Source organism: Fragaria vesca, linkage group LG4 (genome assembly GCF_000184155.1).
Source record: "Fragaria vesca subsp. vesca linkage group LG4, FraVesHawaii_1.0, whole genome shotgun sequence".
NCBI lineage: Eukaryota > Viridiplantae > Streptophyta > Magnoliopsida > Rosales > Rosaceae > Fragaria > Fragaria vesca.
In genome coordinates this window covers 4125000-4144376 of record NC_020494.1, presented here as the reverse complement: position 1 = coordinate 4144376, position 19377 = coordinate 4125000, and the positions used below count along the sequence as shown (strand labels likewise).

At 37.8% G+C, this 19377-nt stretch overlaps 2 protein-coding genes across 2 annotated transcripts; both read left to right on the top strand.

Moving 5' to 3' along the window:
- The first annotated feature begins 8469 nt into the window (after positions 1-8469).
- LOC101296851 (transcription factor bHLH35-like) lies at positions 8470-12062 on the top strand. Its single transcript, XM_004296450.1, has 5 exons — positions 8470-8635; positions 8767-8932; positions 9158-9391; positions 9534-9704; positions 11763-12062. The coding sequence occupies exons 1-5, from the start codon at positions 8562-8564 to the stop codon at positions 11850-11852; spliced, it is 735 nt and encodes a 244-aa protein (XP_004296498.1). The 5' UTR covers positions 8470-8561; the 3' UTR covers positions 11853-12062.
- A 4283-nt stretch (positions 12063-16345) lies between these two features.
- On the top strand, positions 16346-18286 carry LOC101305258. Its single transcript, XM_004297864.1, has 3 exons — positions 16346-16510; positions 16957-17574; positions 17723-18286. Exons 1-3 carry the CDS (start codon positions 16346-16348, stop codon positions 18284-18286), a joined length of 1347 nt encoding a protein of 448 aa, XP_004297912.1.
- Positions 18287-19377: the final 1091 nt, after the last annotated feature.

The window sequence follows — 19377 nt, the reverse complement described above, 5'->3', positions numbered from 1 at the left end:
CGGGAGATTTCCCTCTGCTACATCTCAGCCTTAATTTTTTCCCTATCTATTTTACAAATCAGACAACATAAATTGTATATTTTGTTGTCTGAGAAGAAATTACATCCTTAAATTGCAAAAGCGGGAGATTTCCCCCTACGCGCTAGCTACATCTCAGCCTTAATTTTTTCCCTATCCATTTTTACAAATCAGACAACGGAAATTGTATATTTTGTTGTCTGAGAAGAAATGGCATCCTTAAATTGCAAGAGCGGGAAATTTCCCGCAGCTACATCTCAGCCTTAATTTTTTCCCTATTCATTTTACAAATTAGACAATGTAAATTGCATATTTTGTGTTGTCTGAGAAGAAAGAAAATAGAGACATTCACTTAATAATCGTGAGGGAGAGAAATGTAAGGCTACTTTTCATTCTAATGAGTCACTCTTTAAAATAACTCTAGTTTTCACTCACACAACGCATAAAAGCACTAAGAGTTGTCTAAATATAGGAGACTCATCATACGAACGTCGAAATGCAATACTCTAAACATTTTTTTTTATTTTGTCAACACTCGTATAATCATATGGTTATTGTGCATGAACTCATACAAGAAGTGGTGTCAATTATATCATGATGGTTTGGCTCCCCATAGTGAAATTAAGTGTAATTAGAGTTGACCACGTCGATCGATACTCATGTAATACCGAAAATTGATGACATTTCTACCACAATCATGCTTCAATATATTAAACATGTCTATACGGTTCAATTTTCAAAATTTCATTTCCTCAATGGAGTCTCTCTAGATAAACACACGTTTATATAATATGTACTACACATGTTATGTCACATTATGTGCAACATAGTAAACATGTTATACCTCATTAGTAGGTTAATTGTGATATAGATGTTTAAGATTAAATTCATGAAAATTCGACCGTTTGATATAATTATGATAGTGAAGTATAGCAGTGTAACAAAATTCACAAATTTTCAGAAACATTTGGGTATCGATCAACTCGGTCAACCATAAATTCAACAATATTAATTTTACATCACACATCAGTATTAAGAAAGAACCGTTGTGACACTACAATAGGAAATTTATTAGGGTTTTTGAGGGTTTAGGGTAGTTTAGGGGTTAGAGGTTACGATACATACAACGTAATATTAAAAACAATTGTGTGATATACCTTCACACAACATTTCTTAGTTGATTGTTGTAAGAGAAGGTCTTCATCATGACACGAAAATACATTATACAACCAAAACTGAAAAGTCGTTGTGTGATTGTTGAAAATACTATACTCTCACACAACAGGTTTGAGTGTTCCGTTGTTACATCAAAACCACCAAGGCTATCCTTCACAAAAAATTTAGGTTTTCAGAGGATGTAAGAGCAATTTTAAAACTATAAGTCTGCAGCCTGGCATGAGAGATACATCGTACAACAGATGTATAAAAAGTATTGTGTGATAGTTTAAATTGTATAAATTCACACAACATTTATTTGTTTTACTGTTGTGTAACAAAACTCAGTTATATGTCAAACTAGAGTGGGGTTAGAAACAAAATGGGTCTCATTTTTATCTGCATTCACACAACAAAATATTGTTCAAAGTGTTGTACTAGTTTAAGGAAAAAAAATCTGGAATGATCTCAGACTATCCACACAACGGCTGAAAGTTTCTGAACGTTGTATGAAGCATTTTTGAAATTTGTACAACTCTGGTATTATGCACCGTTGTGTGAAAAGTGTCGTTTGTTGCACTTATTGGCGTAGTGAGAGGTGTCCGTTGACTTGGAATTATGGTACGAGAAGTGTCATGGTATATGTAGTGATTGTGGCTTCTTTAACCATGGAGGCAGGGATGTGATAAGGGATTGGTTGCGATCACAAGGTCGAAAGTGTTGCCGGTGGCGAATGATTTTGTGGTGCTTTTGATTGACGAAATTGTTGAATTGGTGGCCACAACTCTGGGAGAGCAATAGGTGGTTGTTGGCACAACGGCGGAGGTGGCGCAGGGCCCAAAGCAAGGGCTAGGGTCATCACAGCAGCGTCAACCATGGCGGCTGTATCGACGGCCTGGGAAAGTCCCCCGACAAAGGAAGGATACCCTAACCTAAATATAAAAAGGGTTGGGCCGTGCTATTGTGTTGGGCCTGGGGGGGTTCTCATTCTTAGTTGGAAACTCTTTTGGGTTGAAGGTGTTTTGGTGGGAATGATTCTGGACTGTTTGGGACAGATGAGGTTGTTTGGCCTGGTCATGTGAGTCCAATTGTTGCTACATCTCCTAAAAGTGAGGGAGTTCGTCGAAAACACAACACTGATGACATGGAGGATGGAAAACGTTCCAAACTGAGCTTGGAATTGGTGTGCATGCCAATGGTTTTGACAATGATCATCCTCAATATGAATATGGTGGAGGTCCCAATCACAAATGGGAAGATGCCTAAGAAGAGGGAACGTCCCAACAGGCATCAAAACAAGCCAAAGCCGATATAAGAGGTTGAGGCGCTCCCCCCACCCGGGGGAAGGTTAGTTTTCTTTTTGTTCTATAATAAATGAGCTTTTCATAGCTCACTCCTTATTATATCTTTGGTGAACTTCCAGTCTTCCACTGCATTTTGAATGTTGGGTGTTGTTGGACTAATGTTCAACATCCAACAATATTAATTCTGGTGCGTGGAATCTGTTTTGAGTAATTTGTTATGCAACAAGTGAAGGACTAATTACTATTTGCTATCGTAAATTTTGGCATGGCAAGAAATGATTTTACACCCATTCGGTAAATATCTTGACTTGTCTCACAATTTTTTCGTTAATCGTACATTTCACGAGAAATTAATAATTACATCATTGTAGATATATAGTCGCATCAAATTTAATGTTTATTATTTAACATAAATATGAACCCACCAAAGTGAAGAAACCAATGCAATCGACAATACATGATGGAATTCTTTTTTTGTTTTTTTGTTTTTTGTTTTTAATTATTGCTTGTGCGGCTATCTTTAAGTCTTGATTAATTGAATTGTAGAATACATAGAAGGACGTAAAGTCTAAACCCCAAATTACAATAAGCATAAAGAGAACATCCTAAAATAATTCTAAGATTTTTTACAAACTATGTATTCTAACAAGTATCAAATAGCAAAGCTACATTTGTCAGTGAGTCATGGTTTGGTTGGTTAAGGAGTTTAATTGACAACTTTGAGATCAGAGATTCAAGCCTCACGACATATGTAGGGTGTGTGAGTTATTTAATAATTTTTAAAAAAAAAAAAAACAGAAATAGCAAAGCTACATTTGTACTTTCCTTTATATTAATAAATTTCAAATAAAGGAAAGAAGGTGGGTTCCCTAAGTGGGGTAGACCCTTCGCCTTCGGGCTTGAGGGTGAGATTAGTTCCGTAAGAGGAGCTAATTAATACTGCCCAAACCTTTATTTGTTTTAAGAAAAAAAAATAGCAAATACACGAATTGCTACTTTATTTGATTTGACATAGCAGTGACATACCAGAAAGATTACTCTGAAACGAATTTGGCTTCTTTACTTGAATTTATGTTGTTTGGATTTGCTCGGATGACTTTTAACCATTGGATTGAGTACAATCTAAGACCGCATGTCATCTTTATGTCATCCTTGCTCCATCTAATGGTTATAAGACATCCAAACAAATCCAAACAACTGAAATCCAAGCAAAGAATCCAGATCCGAAACGAAGAGGTTGTGTCTATTTAGTTAAACAAATAGCTCCTTATCTCACTAGGCAATACAAGGCACATAGAGTGTGCATATTGCATACCGGCCGGGACAGAGCCTGCTTCTCCCTAACACATAACGATATGGTATTATTTTTGATATTAAGCCATCTAACTAAAAATAAAACGCATTTAAAATAAAATAAACTCTGCAGCCTGGGTCCATTGCAAAAGCCCAAGCCTAGAAAACACTTAACCTAGGCCCATGTGTAGTTTTGTGAGCCATGCAGCACCAAACACTCGCCCGTAACAACCATCCTTCATCGTCCCCCTACCTCTGCGGCTCTGCCCTCCACCGCTAGAGACAAACTTCTCCATTCGGGGGACATCAACTCAAACTTGCCGCCACAACCATGTAATCATACCAACCCTACAGAGATAGGAACCCTTGCCATGTTTGAACCTCCACAGCCACACCGTTCACATCATCTCCTGCACTAGATCAACCGCCTCTGACCAAGTATCGAGCGGGTTGGCTCCGGAATCTCGCACCAAGTGTATATCAAATCATGGTCATCACTCTTTCCGACTAAGATGACTGAGAAATTTTCTGCAAGGTAACCTAGTACGAGGTCTTCTCAATGGCGATATATTGATTCAATCGGAGCAATCCCGTCATAATAACTTAACCAAGGTCCAATTGAACCCCCGTGACACTCCTTTCCAAATACGATTATATATGTCGTTCAGATCCATGGCCAACAGAGTGAAGAGGACACACCCGCCTTATACCTTCTCTACTTGCAGCGAATCATCAATCTTTCGTTTCAGAACATCCCAATAAAGGATCGAACCTTATACTCCCGATCGAGCAGTGGGAAGCTTTCCTACCATGAAACTAGGGGCGGATCTACAGCATAAGGGACTGGGACTCAAGTCCCACCCAAACTTTTGGAGGAAAAAAAATTCTTACATGTATTTTATAATGTCGTTGTAATCTTCTAGGCTGAGTCCCACCCAACTGACCCAAAAGTCTCAGTAAATCTTGGGTTATTAATAAATGTATAAATCTTGGGCTGACGTCCAAGCCTAAGTGACCATCTTTTAATCCTTTTATGTCCCTTTTTTTCAACAAAAAGAAAAAATAGTCTTCAAAACGTATTTCTGTCTTTCTTCTTGTCGTCTTCTCCTCCCACTGCCCAAACAGTTTGTTGCGCAACAACTTGAATCAGCGAGTTCTATGTGATTGTATGGTTCTCCACATTAAGAAGGAATATGCTGATTTTATTAGTAATGACTTTGTGATAAACAACTTTGAACGTTCAGGTACTCGTAGGGTTAGATTTAGTTAGTTGAGTATAAACTTGTTTTCGAGGGATAAGGTTCACTCCGTCCCCTCCTGTCTAGGTGTATCATTCTTTTTAATCTATAATATTCATGTCACAACGTCGATTATTATTATTATTATTTTTTATGGTGGAAAGTCAAGTCCCACCTTATTTCAATTCCTGGATCAGCCCCTGCATGAAACCATCGACCTGACACATTCCTTTTCCTTGTGTAGGTCGCAAATCGATTTGTTTCCTACCCACTAGCTAGCATAGGGAAAGAGGAAGCAAGCCTAGCTAACAGCGAGTTTTGCTAAGAGAAACCTAACGCTAACCCTAGAAGTAGAGATAGGAGGCAGCTCTGCTTTGTGAATATTTGCTTGATACCAGCACCTACACATCCATAAGCAAAATGTATTGGCACACATTTTTATAGTTTTTCCGTGAGGAATATTCTACAGTACCTCCATGTATATAATACACTCGTTTACAAATCTGACAACAATTTTCATTGTGGTAAACAAAATTGTTTAGGTAATTTTAGTTTACTTGTAATTACTTCATATGCGACTTTTTCACAAGTTTATAAATATATGGTTGTCGATGTAGGTAACTTGGTTTAACTATATATAAATATATAAAACATGTGTTATCTTGTTGTCAATGTCGTAAACAAAGTTTAATTAAATTATAATCTTAGTTCAATATTTAGTTGTAAAATGAGGGTATAATATACATCAATGTACCGTAGACCGATTCATTTCTTTAATATGTCTACAAAATTGCAAAATTTTATACAATACTTTCGTCTAAATTTCTCGATTCAATTCGCACCAGACTTATATATTGCAAGTCACGATATATCGTATATACATATTCTTTGTGGAATTGATTGCTTGGTTAATCAGTGTAACTCAAGTTCATGATCTCTAAACGATAAAAAAAAAAAAGGTTCATGATCTCTATACTATTTCTTTATATGCTAATTCAATTATCCTGGTGACTTCGGCCAAAGATGAAACGAATCGAAAATTTCTTCCCATCTCAGTAAACATGATTAAGTTTAGATTTATTCATCGTTACGTGCAGGTAGTTAGGTACTAGGTAGAGAGAATGAGAAATAGAGCTAGATGAGTACGTTTGAGCTTCTTGTTGTCGTCGTCGTCGTTGTTGTTGTTGTGGTAGTGGTGGTGGGGAATATATATTCAAAATACCATTAAGGCAAGAAAAAGACAAGAAGAGGGTTGTTAAAGATGCCAATATAACCATTTCTGGACTTTCACTATCTCATCGTGTGCCGCATATATATGACATAACAAAGCACTGAAAATTTCAAACACTACTGAACTCAGAATTGGTTTACCACCGTGTTCTAGATCTATACAGTGAACTTGCTTCTCTTAGTGGTCACGATGTTAGATTAGGAAGACGTACGTCGACTTTGAACGAGGACCAGTACTTAATAGCTAGATCGATTCGGCTTTGTGTGCTCCTTCTGTTCATACTAAATAAGTTTTCTTCTCCATCTCGATCGTAATCAACGTTTCAATCAGTTGAAACTAGTTTGCCTTGACTGATCGATCGAAATGCTCGTACATATATATTGGCATGCATCAGACATTCATCGATGTACTGGCTCCCAGATTTGAGATTAGCTAGTTTTGGATCAAATTCATACATGAAACTAATGGAGGAAGTCTTCGTACGTACGCGTACGTACTGGTGTGTAATGTGAAAGAGTACAAGGATGAGTATGATTTTTGGGGAAGAAAAACTGAAAGACACGGGTGCGCATTGCACAACTAACTCGTGAGTCAAGTCTCTATAAAAAAAAAAAAAAAACTACGTGAGTCAAGTCCTCACCAAAGCGTGGCGGCGAAATTATTGCAGTACGTGGAAACGATGACGTCAGAGAGAAACCATTTTGGTGACGTTATAAATAGGCAAAGGAATAGTTCTGAGTGAGCTAAAAAGAGTTCTAAAAAAAAAATAGAACCTCCCATTTTCTTTTTGGATGAAGTTATCGGAAGCAAATTTGCTCCCCACCCATTCATCCCCACCCTTCTCCCCACCCTTTTAGATGAATGCCAAGTGTCTCTTATGTTTAATTATTTTAATTAAAATGGTGAAAATGGACATTTGGCATTCATCTAAAATGGTGAGGAGGAGGGTGGGGATGAAAGGGTGGGGAGCAAATTTGCTATCTCCTCGATTATTAAGCCAAGCATATGCATGTCATCTTCAACTTCTTCTGTTTTGACCAAAAAAGGGTTAGTTGAACATCGTGTCCTTCATGATCAATTTCCTCTCGGACAACAATTATAAACACAAACCATGCATGGTCGATTCTAAAACGAACTTGTAACATCACCGTGTAAACTGTCAGCCGCTACTGAGGAATTCAACATCGATCTCTTCCTTTTTTTTAGCAATGAGAACTCCTCTTGTGTTCCCAAGTACGACTATCTGTTCAGATTAATTCTTCATAGTCTAGGTAATTAGCTAGGCAGGAGCTTACCGTGCTAGTTTTATTCTTTTCTTCTCCCGTCGAATCAAAACTTCGGTCTCTCGCTAACACTCGTTTTGACATTTGAACAAGCTTCTCATCCTCTATTTCTTAATACGAAAGTTAATATATGTTCAATGAAACCTAATGTCAATGCCTCGGCAATGCGAGGGTTTTATAAAACCAAACCATCAAATAGAACAAAATAGTCAAATTAAAGCCAAATAATATCAAAATTTTTACTGTGCTTGTCTTACTCCTGATTGCCTAAAAGTGTAGCAACCTAGCAACACCTCACTTGAAACATGTTAGCTTGAGAAGTTTTTTTGTTTAATTTATTTATATTAGCTGTCCATGTACGTAGGAACTCATTGTAGCCGCACCATCTCTCACCATGAAGCACATACAAACTCATCAACCTCGCGCTTTGTGTGTAATTTTATGTAAATGAGCTTAATTTTAACAGAATGAGAAGAAAATTCTCATGTGTATCGATTACCAACCGTTTTGTTAATATTGAAATTAATTTTAAACTATACATCGTCAAACAACACTTTTTAAGTCTTAGTTTCGCCATGTATAGTTTTTGTCGGGAAATTTCACTTATTTTGTGATGTGGGTAAATTGCACTAGCTTTTAATTTTGAAAGTCTAAATTCAAATAGCCTATGTTGTGGAGAAATATATATCCCCAATAATGCAAAGCACGCGCCTTCTTCAGAGACTGACTGAAGGTCATCATGAACTCTGAAGCTTACCAGAGTACAGTTTCTCCAATTGTAGTAAATCCCTAACGCGGTCTAGCTTGTAGACCACATTTTCCATTTCCCTCATTTCAACGGCTCTGATCTCTCTATGAGGTATCATCATCACGTTCCTTATTCCCCACGTGGTTAAATCAAATCCCCCACTTATAAAAGCCCCCTCCCCACCTGATAACTCGTCCTCACCAGACACTTAGAAATCCCTTGCTTTCATCCAACACAATCTTCAAGCTCTCCCTCTCTCTTCTCTTTCTCCCGATCTTTCTCTCTTTCACCATGGACAACATTGGTGATGAGTACCAGCATTACTGGGAAACCAACATGTTCCTCCAAACCGAAGAGCTCGACAGGTATATATACATATATATCCCACAAAACCTAGAAAACGAAAGATCACTGAACAAGAATCATTCTTCATTTTCAAGCTTGTTTTAGTTACAAGGGTTTAGTTTCCTGACACGAATTTTTCTGGCCATGGCAGTTGGAAATTGGGGGAGGAGGCGTTTTCTGGGTACTACGATTCGAGCTCGCCGGACGGAGCAGCGTCGTCCATGGCTTCCAAGAACATTGTTTCAGAGAGGAACAGAAGGAAGAAGCTCAATGAGAGGCTCTTTGCTCTTAGAGCAGTGGTCCCCAACATTAGCAAGGTGATCTAATTAATTAAGCAAAATCATATGTACACTAGCTACTTAGTTTAATTGTGGCCGGTGATCAGTCACTTTGTTATATACTAACAAAAGGGTGGTTAGTGCTAATAAATCTGCACCACTGGTTCTAATTTTTTTAAGCAAAAGATGGAGTGTTTGATATGATGCTGGGGTTTTGTTTCTTTTGTTGTTTTTTAATTTGTTTAGTTTGTTGGGTCTGGACAGATGGATAAGGCTTCTATAATCAAAGACGCCATTGACTACATCCAAGAGCTTCATGATCAAGAAAGAAGAATTCAAGCGGAGATCATGGATTTGGAATCTGGAAAATCAAAGAAAAGTGTCATGGGAAGTTCCGATTTCGAACAAGAGCTTCCGGTCTTGTTGAGATCGAAGAAGAAGAAACTCGAGCTGTATGATTCTGGAGGATCAAGAAGTTCCTCCATTGAAATCCTTGAAGTAAGTCGATCAATAACCCATCTCAGTCTTCACTAAATTATTGACATTTTAACAGCACAACACAATATAATTTGTTAAAAACTATGTAGCTATCGATCAATTGTTAAATAATGAATATGGGCTCATCATTTGCTGTTTACAGCTTAGGGTTACATACATGGGGGAGAAGACAGTGGTGGTGAGCTTGACATGTAGTAAGAGAACAGACACAATGGTGAAACTGTGCGAGGTCTTTGAATCTCTCAAGCTCAAAATCATTACTGCCAATATCACCGCCTTTGCTGGGAGGGTACTCAAAACAGTCTTCATTGAGGTAATTTTTGTTTTTACTTTTTTTGTTTTTGTTGTTTTTTGTTTTTCACTGTACCAGTAGGAGCAAGGCATTCATATCCTTAAATTAGGTGTTGGGTTCCTGGGTGGCACCCGAAAATGTGGAAAAGGACTAATTCCACGTATATATAGAACTAAATAAGCACGAAGCCAAACTTACATATTTGAAACATGTGCTTGGTATTGTCCAACAAGAGCTGCCCCATATGGTCTTTGTTATTGTATGTGAATAGGTGAATAGGTGATGGTGATTGTGCTGAGCTTATATATACCTTTGTAAATAGTTAAAAGTAATTGGTAGGTTTTGAGTTTTGGTGCAGGCTACCATTTTTAATGATAGGATATTAAATCGCACTTTTTCCTCATTGTATGGGTGATTCTTGATAAAGAAGACACAATCGTAGTTTATTTCAAACAATGACAATTTAGAAAATCAATAAAGAAATCGATGTGAATACAGAAAGAACAAGCTTTGTTTAATGTAATTGATTAATAGGAGGGTGCACTACTACTGCTTGTTTAATTTGGAATATGCATATATGCACGCATAAGATTAGACATGATCCCTTTACAAAAAAAAAAAAGAAAAAGATTAGACATGATTAAGCATAATAGTTACATATATATAATCTGACTGCAACAATAATAGAGGGAGATCAAATTAGATAGAATTCAGGGTCCACGAGCACAAGATAGAGAACACTTTTAAAAAAGTGAGTGTCATTATCTCCATAATGTGATGCAACTATTTAGGGCAATCATGATTGGTGCAATCCAGAGTGTCCGAATGAAACTAATCGATGAACAAAAGTGAGAGATGTAAAAAACGACCCCATTTGGATTTCCCCTTTAATATGTCTTTCCTTTCTCCATCCAAAAGAATTGGTATATAGTTTGCTGCTACCTCTCACCCTTTCAATCAAGTTCACTTTATAGATTGCTTCTTCTCCTTGTTATGCTCTATCTTTATTATTTTTGATCATTTTTAGCCACCCAATTGATTTTTGCAAATTTTGCATATATATCATGGATAAAGTGGGAACCTGATGAAGATAATATACATATATAGGACACACATACAAAACTCTTGAAAACTATATTATTCGCGTTAATTTGTGTAACATCAAGTTATTTGTTTGGTTGTTCAGACGTAATAGATACTTATTCTTTATGATGTTGATATGTTGAAGCAATTTGTAAAATTGGGATAGGATGTCACCCACACCGCACACTAAATTGGAGTATACAATGTTAGAGATATTTAGATCACATGCTTCCACAAGAAACATGTTGCCCATATGCTAAAAAGCTTATTTCCAAGAAAATCCAAAGCTAAAAAAAAAAAAAAACAAAATATGGGTACGTAGCTGTAAGGAAACAAAATCAAAATCATGGTAACCTTTTCTGGTGTAAGGATGTTGCTTCTTTTTCTTCGCGTGATTTGATTCCTTTTTGTTATTGTCTTATGGCCTGCAAGCACATTACACATAATTTTCACGTTGAAAATTTTTGTTCTCTCTCGGTTCAAAATATCTCATTCTTACTTGTTTTTATTCGTATGCGTTCACATACTATCTCGGAATGGCTAGATTGCCAAAAACAAGAACTTGCCAAATGTAATCAGACATGCTTTGCCAAATGTAATCAGAAAGGCTTTGCGTACATATGGTTCTGATCGATTAGGCCATCGTAATCAAATATATATTAATATGTAATAGTTTATACAAGACAAAATATTAGATAAGATATTTCCACATATATTTGAATATATTTAGACAAAATATATTTGAATTAAGTCACTATAGATTAGCTAAGATGTAAGACAATCAGATCAGTATCCTTACAGGAGCATAATAATCTGAACAGTATTTGATTTCAATTATTGATTTGGAAAATAAGAATATGATTTAGGGTTTACGTAGTTATAAATTGCGGCTGTTTTGGTTTATTCATAGTCCCATAACATAAATAGTGACAATACATAAACTTGATCTCTCATACATGTGCAAAGTCAGTTCTTAATGTTGGATGTATTTTGCAGGCAGATGAAGAAGAAAAGGATCATTTGAAGGTAAAAATTCAAACAGCTATTGCAGCTCTGAACGACCCCCAAAGCCCCATGAGCATATAATAATGAGAGAACCGAATCAGCAAGTCGATTTCATTTGATGGGGTTTTCCTTGTTGCATGTTTTCTTGAAGAGCCTGTGCTTTGATTTTTGTTATGAGTAAATCAACTTGCTTTTTCTTCATGGCTAGTGTTTTTTTGGTCGTTTTCATGGCTGGTGTAAAAAAAAGGTTTGAGAACTCTAATTTTTTAGAAAACATGGATGTGGAATGTCATTTTAGGCGTTAATCACACAATCTGGAAATTCAATGGTATTTTTACCGTAGGACTTGAAGCTTTTTATCGATCAAACTAATTAATGTAGGGCACAATATGAACACAACTAATCCTTGCGGGCTACGTAAAAATCAAATAATGAGAAAAAACCTAAGAGAACCCTATGCTATCTCTATAATGTAGACCTTAGGATGAAGCATCTTGATCAAAAATTGTCTTGGTGACAAACGAACCAAGTAACCAACCATCTTGGCACAGTTAGGAAGTGGTTTCAGTGCTCAACCCAATTTATTAGACTACTTTTGGGACCACCCTACTATTGCCATATTAGTTTGATGATTTCAGTTTAGGGTGAAGCACTTCGGTCTTTTGGCTGAGAATAAAGGAGTTTCGCCGTTTGACTGAGAGTAAAGAAGTTCGGTCGTCTGGCCAAGAGCAAAGTTTGGCCGTCTTGCCAAGAGTAAAGCATTTCGGCCATCTAAGCAAGAATGAAAACATTTCGACCATCTGGGCAAGACTGAAAGCGTTTTGGTCATCTGGCCGAGAATAAGAATAGTGAGTCGTTTGGCTGAGGATAAGAAAGTTAGCCATCTGGCCGAGGTGAGGAAAATGGCGTTCATGGTGTCATTTTATTTGGATAGTTCGAGTGGACCAATGTGCAAATGGGCCAAATTCAATAGCTATGAGTAGTCAGCTGAGCCCATATGGCCGAGAGTTCATTTAGGAAAGAAATCTTTACAAGGAAACACTTCAATCAAATCGAAGATTTTAAGCGCGAGTATATTAGTCAAATCAAGACTTTTATGTGTGAATCAATCCAAAAGGGAAGTGGAATATCTTTTAGATTTCATGACGTACATAGTTAGGGTATTTGATCAGTATATATAGAACCTTGTAACTATTGTAAAGGAAACTGCACCACGCAAAAGATCAATATACAACTTTTCATACAAACTTATCTTTATCTGCCGCATAGGTACTTTACCATTCCATTCAACATCCAAGCGTTTTTATTAGGTTTACTTTGATTAATAAGTTCCGACAATTCTGAAGGATAACATTGAATTTGCAAAGAGTTGCAAAGCCAGATTCATGTACCTATCCAAAGAGTTTCGACCGACTTGCTCCATCCTATTGTCAAACCCTGGCCATTTCGAGGTTAGCTATAGATATCATAGGGAGCATTAGACCACCGTCATCAAAATAACACGTTTGGGTTTTGGTCGCCACCGATTATTTCACTAAATGGGTAGAAGCCAAAGCATATGTTACCATTTCGAGCCAGACAGTGATCAACTTTGTGAAAGAGCATATCATACATAGGTTCAGGATACCTAAGACCATAACAGCCGAAAGAGGTTCGGTTTTCATAGCCGAAGTAATGCATGACCTCATCGATAGTTTGAGTATGAAGATGTTGCATTCGACACCTTACTACACCCAAGCCAATGGCCAAGTAAAAGCTAGCAATAAAGGTATATAAACATACTTAAAATGGTTCAAGATAATCCCAGGAATTGGCATAATATGTTGTTCGAAACCCTTGGGCCTTTCGGACGTCCAACCGTACTGCCACATAGACCACCCCTTTTTCTTTGACTTATGGACACGATGCGATGCTACCCGTTGAGGTGAGGCTGAAATCACTCAGGTTTGTAGCTCAAAATGAGATGGCGATTGAAGAATACACCCAAGCAATGATTCAAGAACTTGAAGACCTCGACCAAGAGCGAATTGACGCTTACAACCGAATGGAAGCACAAAAGAGAGCGGTTACGCGTGCATACAACAAGATAGTTCGCTTTAAATCGTTTGCTGAGGAAGAATTAGTTTGGAATGTCGTTCTCCAATTGGGACAAAAGACAAACGTTTCTAAAAATGGTTGCCAAGGTCCATATATACATATATCATCATCAACCAAGTGTTAGGAAAAGGAGTGTATCAACTATGGGATCAAGACAGAGAACTACATGCCATGCCCATCAACGGACAATTCCTTAAGAATTACTATTCTACTACCTAGGAGATGAGGGAGCAAGATGTTTAAGATATTAGCCATTGGAAATTTGGCCGAGGGTAATGTTGTAAGCTCGACAACATTGGCCGTATCAATTTTATAAGCTCGGCCATATTGGCTGTGTTAACTTTGTACAATCGGCCATATTTGCTTTTCTCTATGTATTTTCTATGGATTCAATTGACCACTTTTATGATTCCCTTATGTTGCATTTTTTGGGTCCATTGACGTTTTCTTTAACCAAGGCGCATTGAGTTCGGCCAAATTGGTTAAGAATGCAATGGCCGAGATGCATTGAGTTTGGCCGAATTGGTTGAGATTATGATAGGTGAGATGCATTGAGTTCGGCCGAACTAATTAAAATTATGTGTTGGCCAAGATGCCTTGAGTTCAGCCGAGTTGGTTGAAAGTGTGATGGCCAAGAGGCATCGACTTTATGGACTATGAGTGTTTTGGCCGAGATGGATAAAGTTGAGATCGATCAATTCATTTTAATAACAATAATAAAGGCCGAATTAATTTCAAGTCAGACTCACATGAAACATGCAAAATTGGCTAAAGTACTACAAAATAAGCCAATCGGTTGAGTTATGGTTCTAAAGCCGAGTACAAAATATGAGCCGAATTAGACAAGTAAATTTTGCAATACTACGATTCAGTAGGTAGCAAAAATTGAAGAGCGCTTTTGACTTTCTCTAACTATTGCGCACTTGATCAATTTGTCACTTCAGCATGTTCTTTTTCTTGGTATACGATTTGGCCGAAGTGGAAAGTGAACTATACTTCGCGAGTTTGTTTGGAGATAAGATGTAACGGATGGCAGCCGAAGATGCCTTGACCTTTTCTTCAGCTTTGGCCAGTTGTTTCTTCAATTCAAGCACCTTGTGCTCGATTTTCCTTGACCAACGAAATTTTCAACTCATGAAGCTGGACAAGATCTGTGGAATGACGAATCTCTTCACAATCCTTCATCAATGTCTCTCCCGCTTCAATTTCTTTCAATACCTCGGGGAATGGGTGAAGGCTAAAGTTCACAGCAGCCAAGTAAGCGTTAATCTCGTAAGCATCTACCTGCGGGATGTGGTTGGCTGAAGTAAGCACCTCGATCGCCTTTTTGAAATGAAGAAAATCCTTTTTGGTCACTTCTCTCACATCACATACAACCTAAAAACTCCTTGAATGCCTTAAGAGCTCGTCGGGTTTCGGCTGTATCAAGTTTCTTCTCGGATGGACTTGCGGTGTCATCCAAAGTGTCTAGAAATTAGAGTAACTCTACACCAAGGCTATCTGTTGCATGATCCTAAAAAAAAAAAAGAGGGAAAAAGGGTTAGAGTTGGTTTAATAAAAGTAAAGGTGCATAAAACCCGAAGTTGTCAATCTTCTTACCCCAAGCCCAGTTCGAACAAGGTCAACGGCTCGGTCGAGTTGGGATGAATGAATTGTGGCTAGGTTATGTTTTTTGTTCCTGAAAATTTTCGAATTCAAAAAGGAGACACAAAGTTCATTTGTGAGGAGAAGGAAGGTTTGTGCACAGACTCCCACCTTGTTAGGTTCCTAACCTATACACGTATTAATTAAATAATGATTTATGTGTTATAAACTAAGAAGTGAGAGAGAGATAATAGAGAGAGATAGAATGTGGGATGAGGAAGAAGTGTATCATTCATTCTCATTAGACTCCTTTATATAGGAGTAATGATTACATCATAAAGAGATAAGTAATGAGTATTTACGTGGACATCCACATAATTATAATATTTACAACACTCCCCTTTGGATGTCCACCAATGAATGATATGGTGTTGAATGTGTTTTACTGTTGCCTCGTTAAAAACCTTGCCAGGTAATAAAAACCTTGTAGGGAAAAATGTACCAAGGGGCTTGGTCTGTTTTTCCTTTTATGAAACTTCAAGTTCTTATCTTGAGGCCATGGAGAACCGTGTTCATATATTTAATCCCTTAACTCGACAAGTGCTTACTCTCCCCAATACTTCACGTGTGAATCTCACAGTCTATGTTGCATACCACTTCGGATTTAGCTCTCTTACAAACGAGTACAAGGTTCTCCAAATTCAAAGATTTAAGCAGGGTTTAATGTTTAACACTTTTATCCGTGGTAAAAGTACTACATGGAGGCAGGTAGAGGTACACCTAGCTAAACTCCCTTTTGATCCTCTCGAGTTCAAATAGGAAACTAGCAGTGTATCCACCCATGGACTATACATAGGCTGCACCAGACATTGAATAGTACTGTGGCTTTCGACATGAATGGGGTTGAGAGATTTAACGTGGTACCAATTCCAGATGGTATTCATCTCCATGATCCCCTTGTGAGACTTGATGAAGTCGATGGATGTCTAGCTCTGATAGATGGGAGAAAACAAAACTACATGAAGAGGCTATGGATTTTGAAGGAATACGAAAATCAGGTATGGGTTAAGAAGGATATATTGTTTACTTATTAGAATGATATAGTATAGGGCTTAGCCGATTATCATTTGCATCAATACAATATGAAGACTAAAAGTTACATGTAAGGCTGGGAGTTCGGGTCCAAAAACCCGCAAAATTCGACCTGAAAGCCCGACAAGGACCAAATCGGTCAGGTCCTGAAAGTGAAGATATCGGTCTGGCCAAAGACCGGCACGAATACTCTCTTATCGGTCCGGGCTTAGGTTGGGGTTGTAGGTTTGGTTTTGGTTTAAGTTTAGTATATGATGTTGTATATTGTATCAGCGTGCTAGCATAGTCTCACTACAGAGCAGTGAGCATTTTGTTCTCTGTCCATGTATCTTTTACTTGAAAGCATTTATCAATATGAGTTTTACTCTGAATGTTACAAACTGAATCAGGTTTGTTTGTTTTTTATTTTTAGAGATTCATGGCTTCACCTCAGATTTCACTCAGCCTAGGCTCAAGTTCATCCAAGAGTTCTGGCTCCCATTCGTCCCACAGTTCTGGCTCTAATTCAAACTCGGGGGTTCAGAGGATTCCTAAAAAAAGGAAGCGTTGTGGTGTGAGAAGAGAACGTGATGAAGCTATTGAAGGGGATGAAGATGATGTCGATATAGAAATAGATGAAAACCCGGCTGAAAGATCATATGTCTGGTTGCACTTTAGAAAGATAAAGAAGACATTCTACGGGATGAAGGATGGTAAGAGGGTTGTAGTTGATGAAATAGAGAGAGCTCAGTGTGTTCACTGCGAAACTAATTTTGCTTGTGATAGTCACTCGAATGGTACTATCACTCTCGAGAGACACATAGAAATTGTGTGCAAACACTATCCAGGGAGGGTAGATATAGAAGGTGATCAACAAGTTACCGGGGGTACAAAAGAGTTGGTGATGGGGAAGTGGACTCAACAAGGTTGCAGGGAAGCAGCGGTGAAGATGATAGTCATGGATGAGCTTCCTTACAGTCACATTGAAAAGGAAGGTTTTAAATATTTTTGCAGATACGCGGTGCCTCATTGGAAAGTTCCTTCTAGGAGGGTGATTGTGAAGCAGTTTCTTTCGACGTATAAAGAAGAAAAAGCAAAGCTGAAGAAAGAGATGAAGGATCATTGTCTATGTTTAACCACTAATACATGGACATCAGTGCAAAATATAAACTACATGGTTGTGACTTCTCACTTTGTAGATTCGGGTTGGAAAATGCATGCAAAAAAGAATTCTGAGTTTTAAGGTGATTCCTAACCATCAAGGCACTAGCATCGGGAAGTTGTTGGAGGACTGTTTACTTGAGTGGGAAGTGGAGAGAGTCTTGACTATTTTAGTGGATAATGCGAGTGCAAATAAGGTAGCAATTGACTATATCAGGGAAAAGATGTTAGGGTGGGAGAAAGAACTGGTTTTAGGCGACAAGTTCTTGCATGTTTGGTGCCTTGCACACATTTTGAACCTCATTGTTAGATTAGGGCATGAAATGATGGGAGATTCTGTTGCTTCAATTAGGAATGCAGTGTGGTATGTCCGGAGCAGTGGACAAAGGCTTGAAGTTTTCAAAATGTGTTTGGAGAAGGAACTCTACTTATCTAATGTTTGGAGAAGGAACTCTAAATGTGTTTGGAGAAGGAACTCTAAGAAGGTTTGCATTCTCGATGTACTGACAAGGTGGAACTCTACTTATCTAATGTTATCCACTGCATTAGAGCTGAGGAAGGCCTTTGATAGAATGGTAGAAGATGAGGAACATAAGTACTAGAGATGCTTTGAAGAGGATGAAGACATTAATTTTGATGATGAGCTGATTCAAGACTTGGGGGAAGTAAGTCCGATTGATGATGTAACTAATGCAAGGAAGAAACAAAGGAAGAAAAGGGTTGGACCACCGATTAGACATGATTGGGAAAAAGCTACTATATTTGTGAAGTTTATGAGAATTTTCTTTCATGTGATAATAAGTGTTAGTGCCTCCAATCACCCAACTTCATGGAAAACTTTTCATGATATAGTTGTCATAAATGTTGAGATCGATGGATTGCTCAGTAAACTTGAAATGTGTACTGGTGTGCCGATTGAGAAAACCTTGTTTGATATGGCTTCAAGTATGAAAATCAAGTACGAGAAGTATTTTGCCACCTTAGATGACTGCAACTAGCTTATGTTCATTGCCTTGGTGTTAAACTCAAGATACAAGTTCAGAAACTTTGAAAGCATATGCAAGAAATGGCTGAAGATGGGGTATGTTGAAATTAAGATAAAGTCTACTGAGGTTAAAGAGCTTCTGGTGGAGCTGTGTGATATTTACAACAGCTCAATGAATGTTCCATCATCTTCCAAATCAGGAAAATGTAGGAGTGGAGAGAGCAGTCAAAGCATAGTTAGCCAAACCAACAAATCCTCATCCAAAAAGAGTATCGTAGAGGCTACTAGAATCATAAAAGACATGGAAGAAGAATGAGAGAGAGAATTGGAAGACTCTTAAGAAGCTGTTGTTATACATGAAGTGGACAGACACCTACTGGACCTAATTGAGAAGCCTCCAAGTCCTGAGAAATTCAACATATTAGAATGGTGGAAGATGAATGGTGACAAGTATCCAGGTCTTGCTGCACTTGCTAAAGATGTGTTGGCCATCCAAGTGAGCACGGTAGCAGCTGAGTCTTTATTCAGCACTGGTAGAAGGGTGATCGATCCATTTCGAAGTTCTTTAACTCCTAAGACAATGGAGGCCTTAATCTGCTACCAAAATTGGATTAGGTCTGAGAGTATCCACAACATTCAATATGTTCCAACTATTGAGGATATGGAATTTTATGAATCTGTGGAGGAAGGTAAGCTTTTTATTTCTTT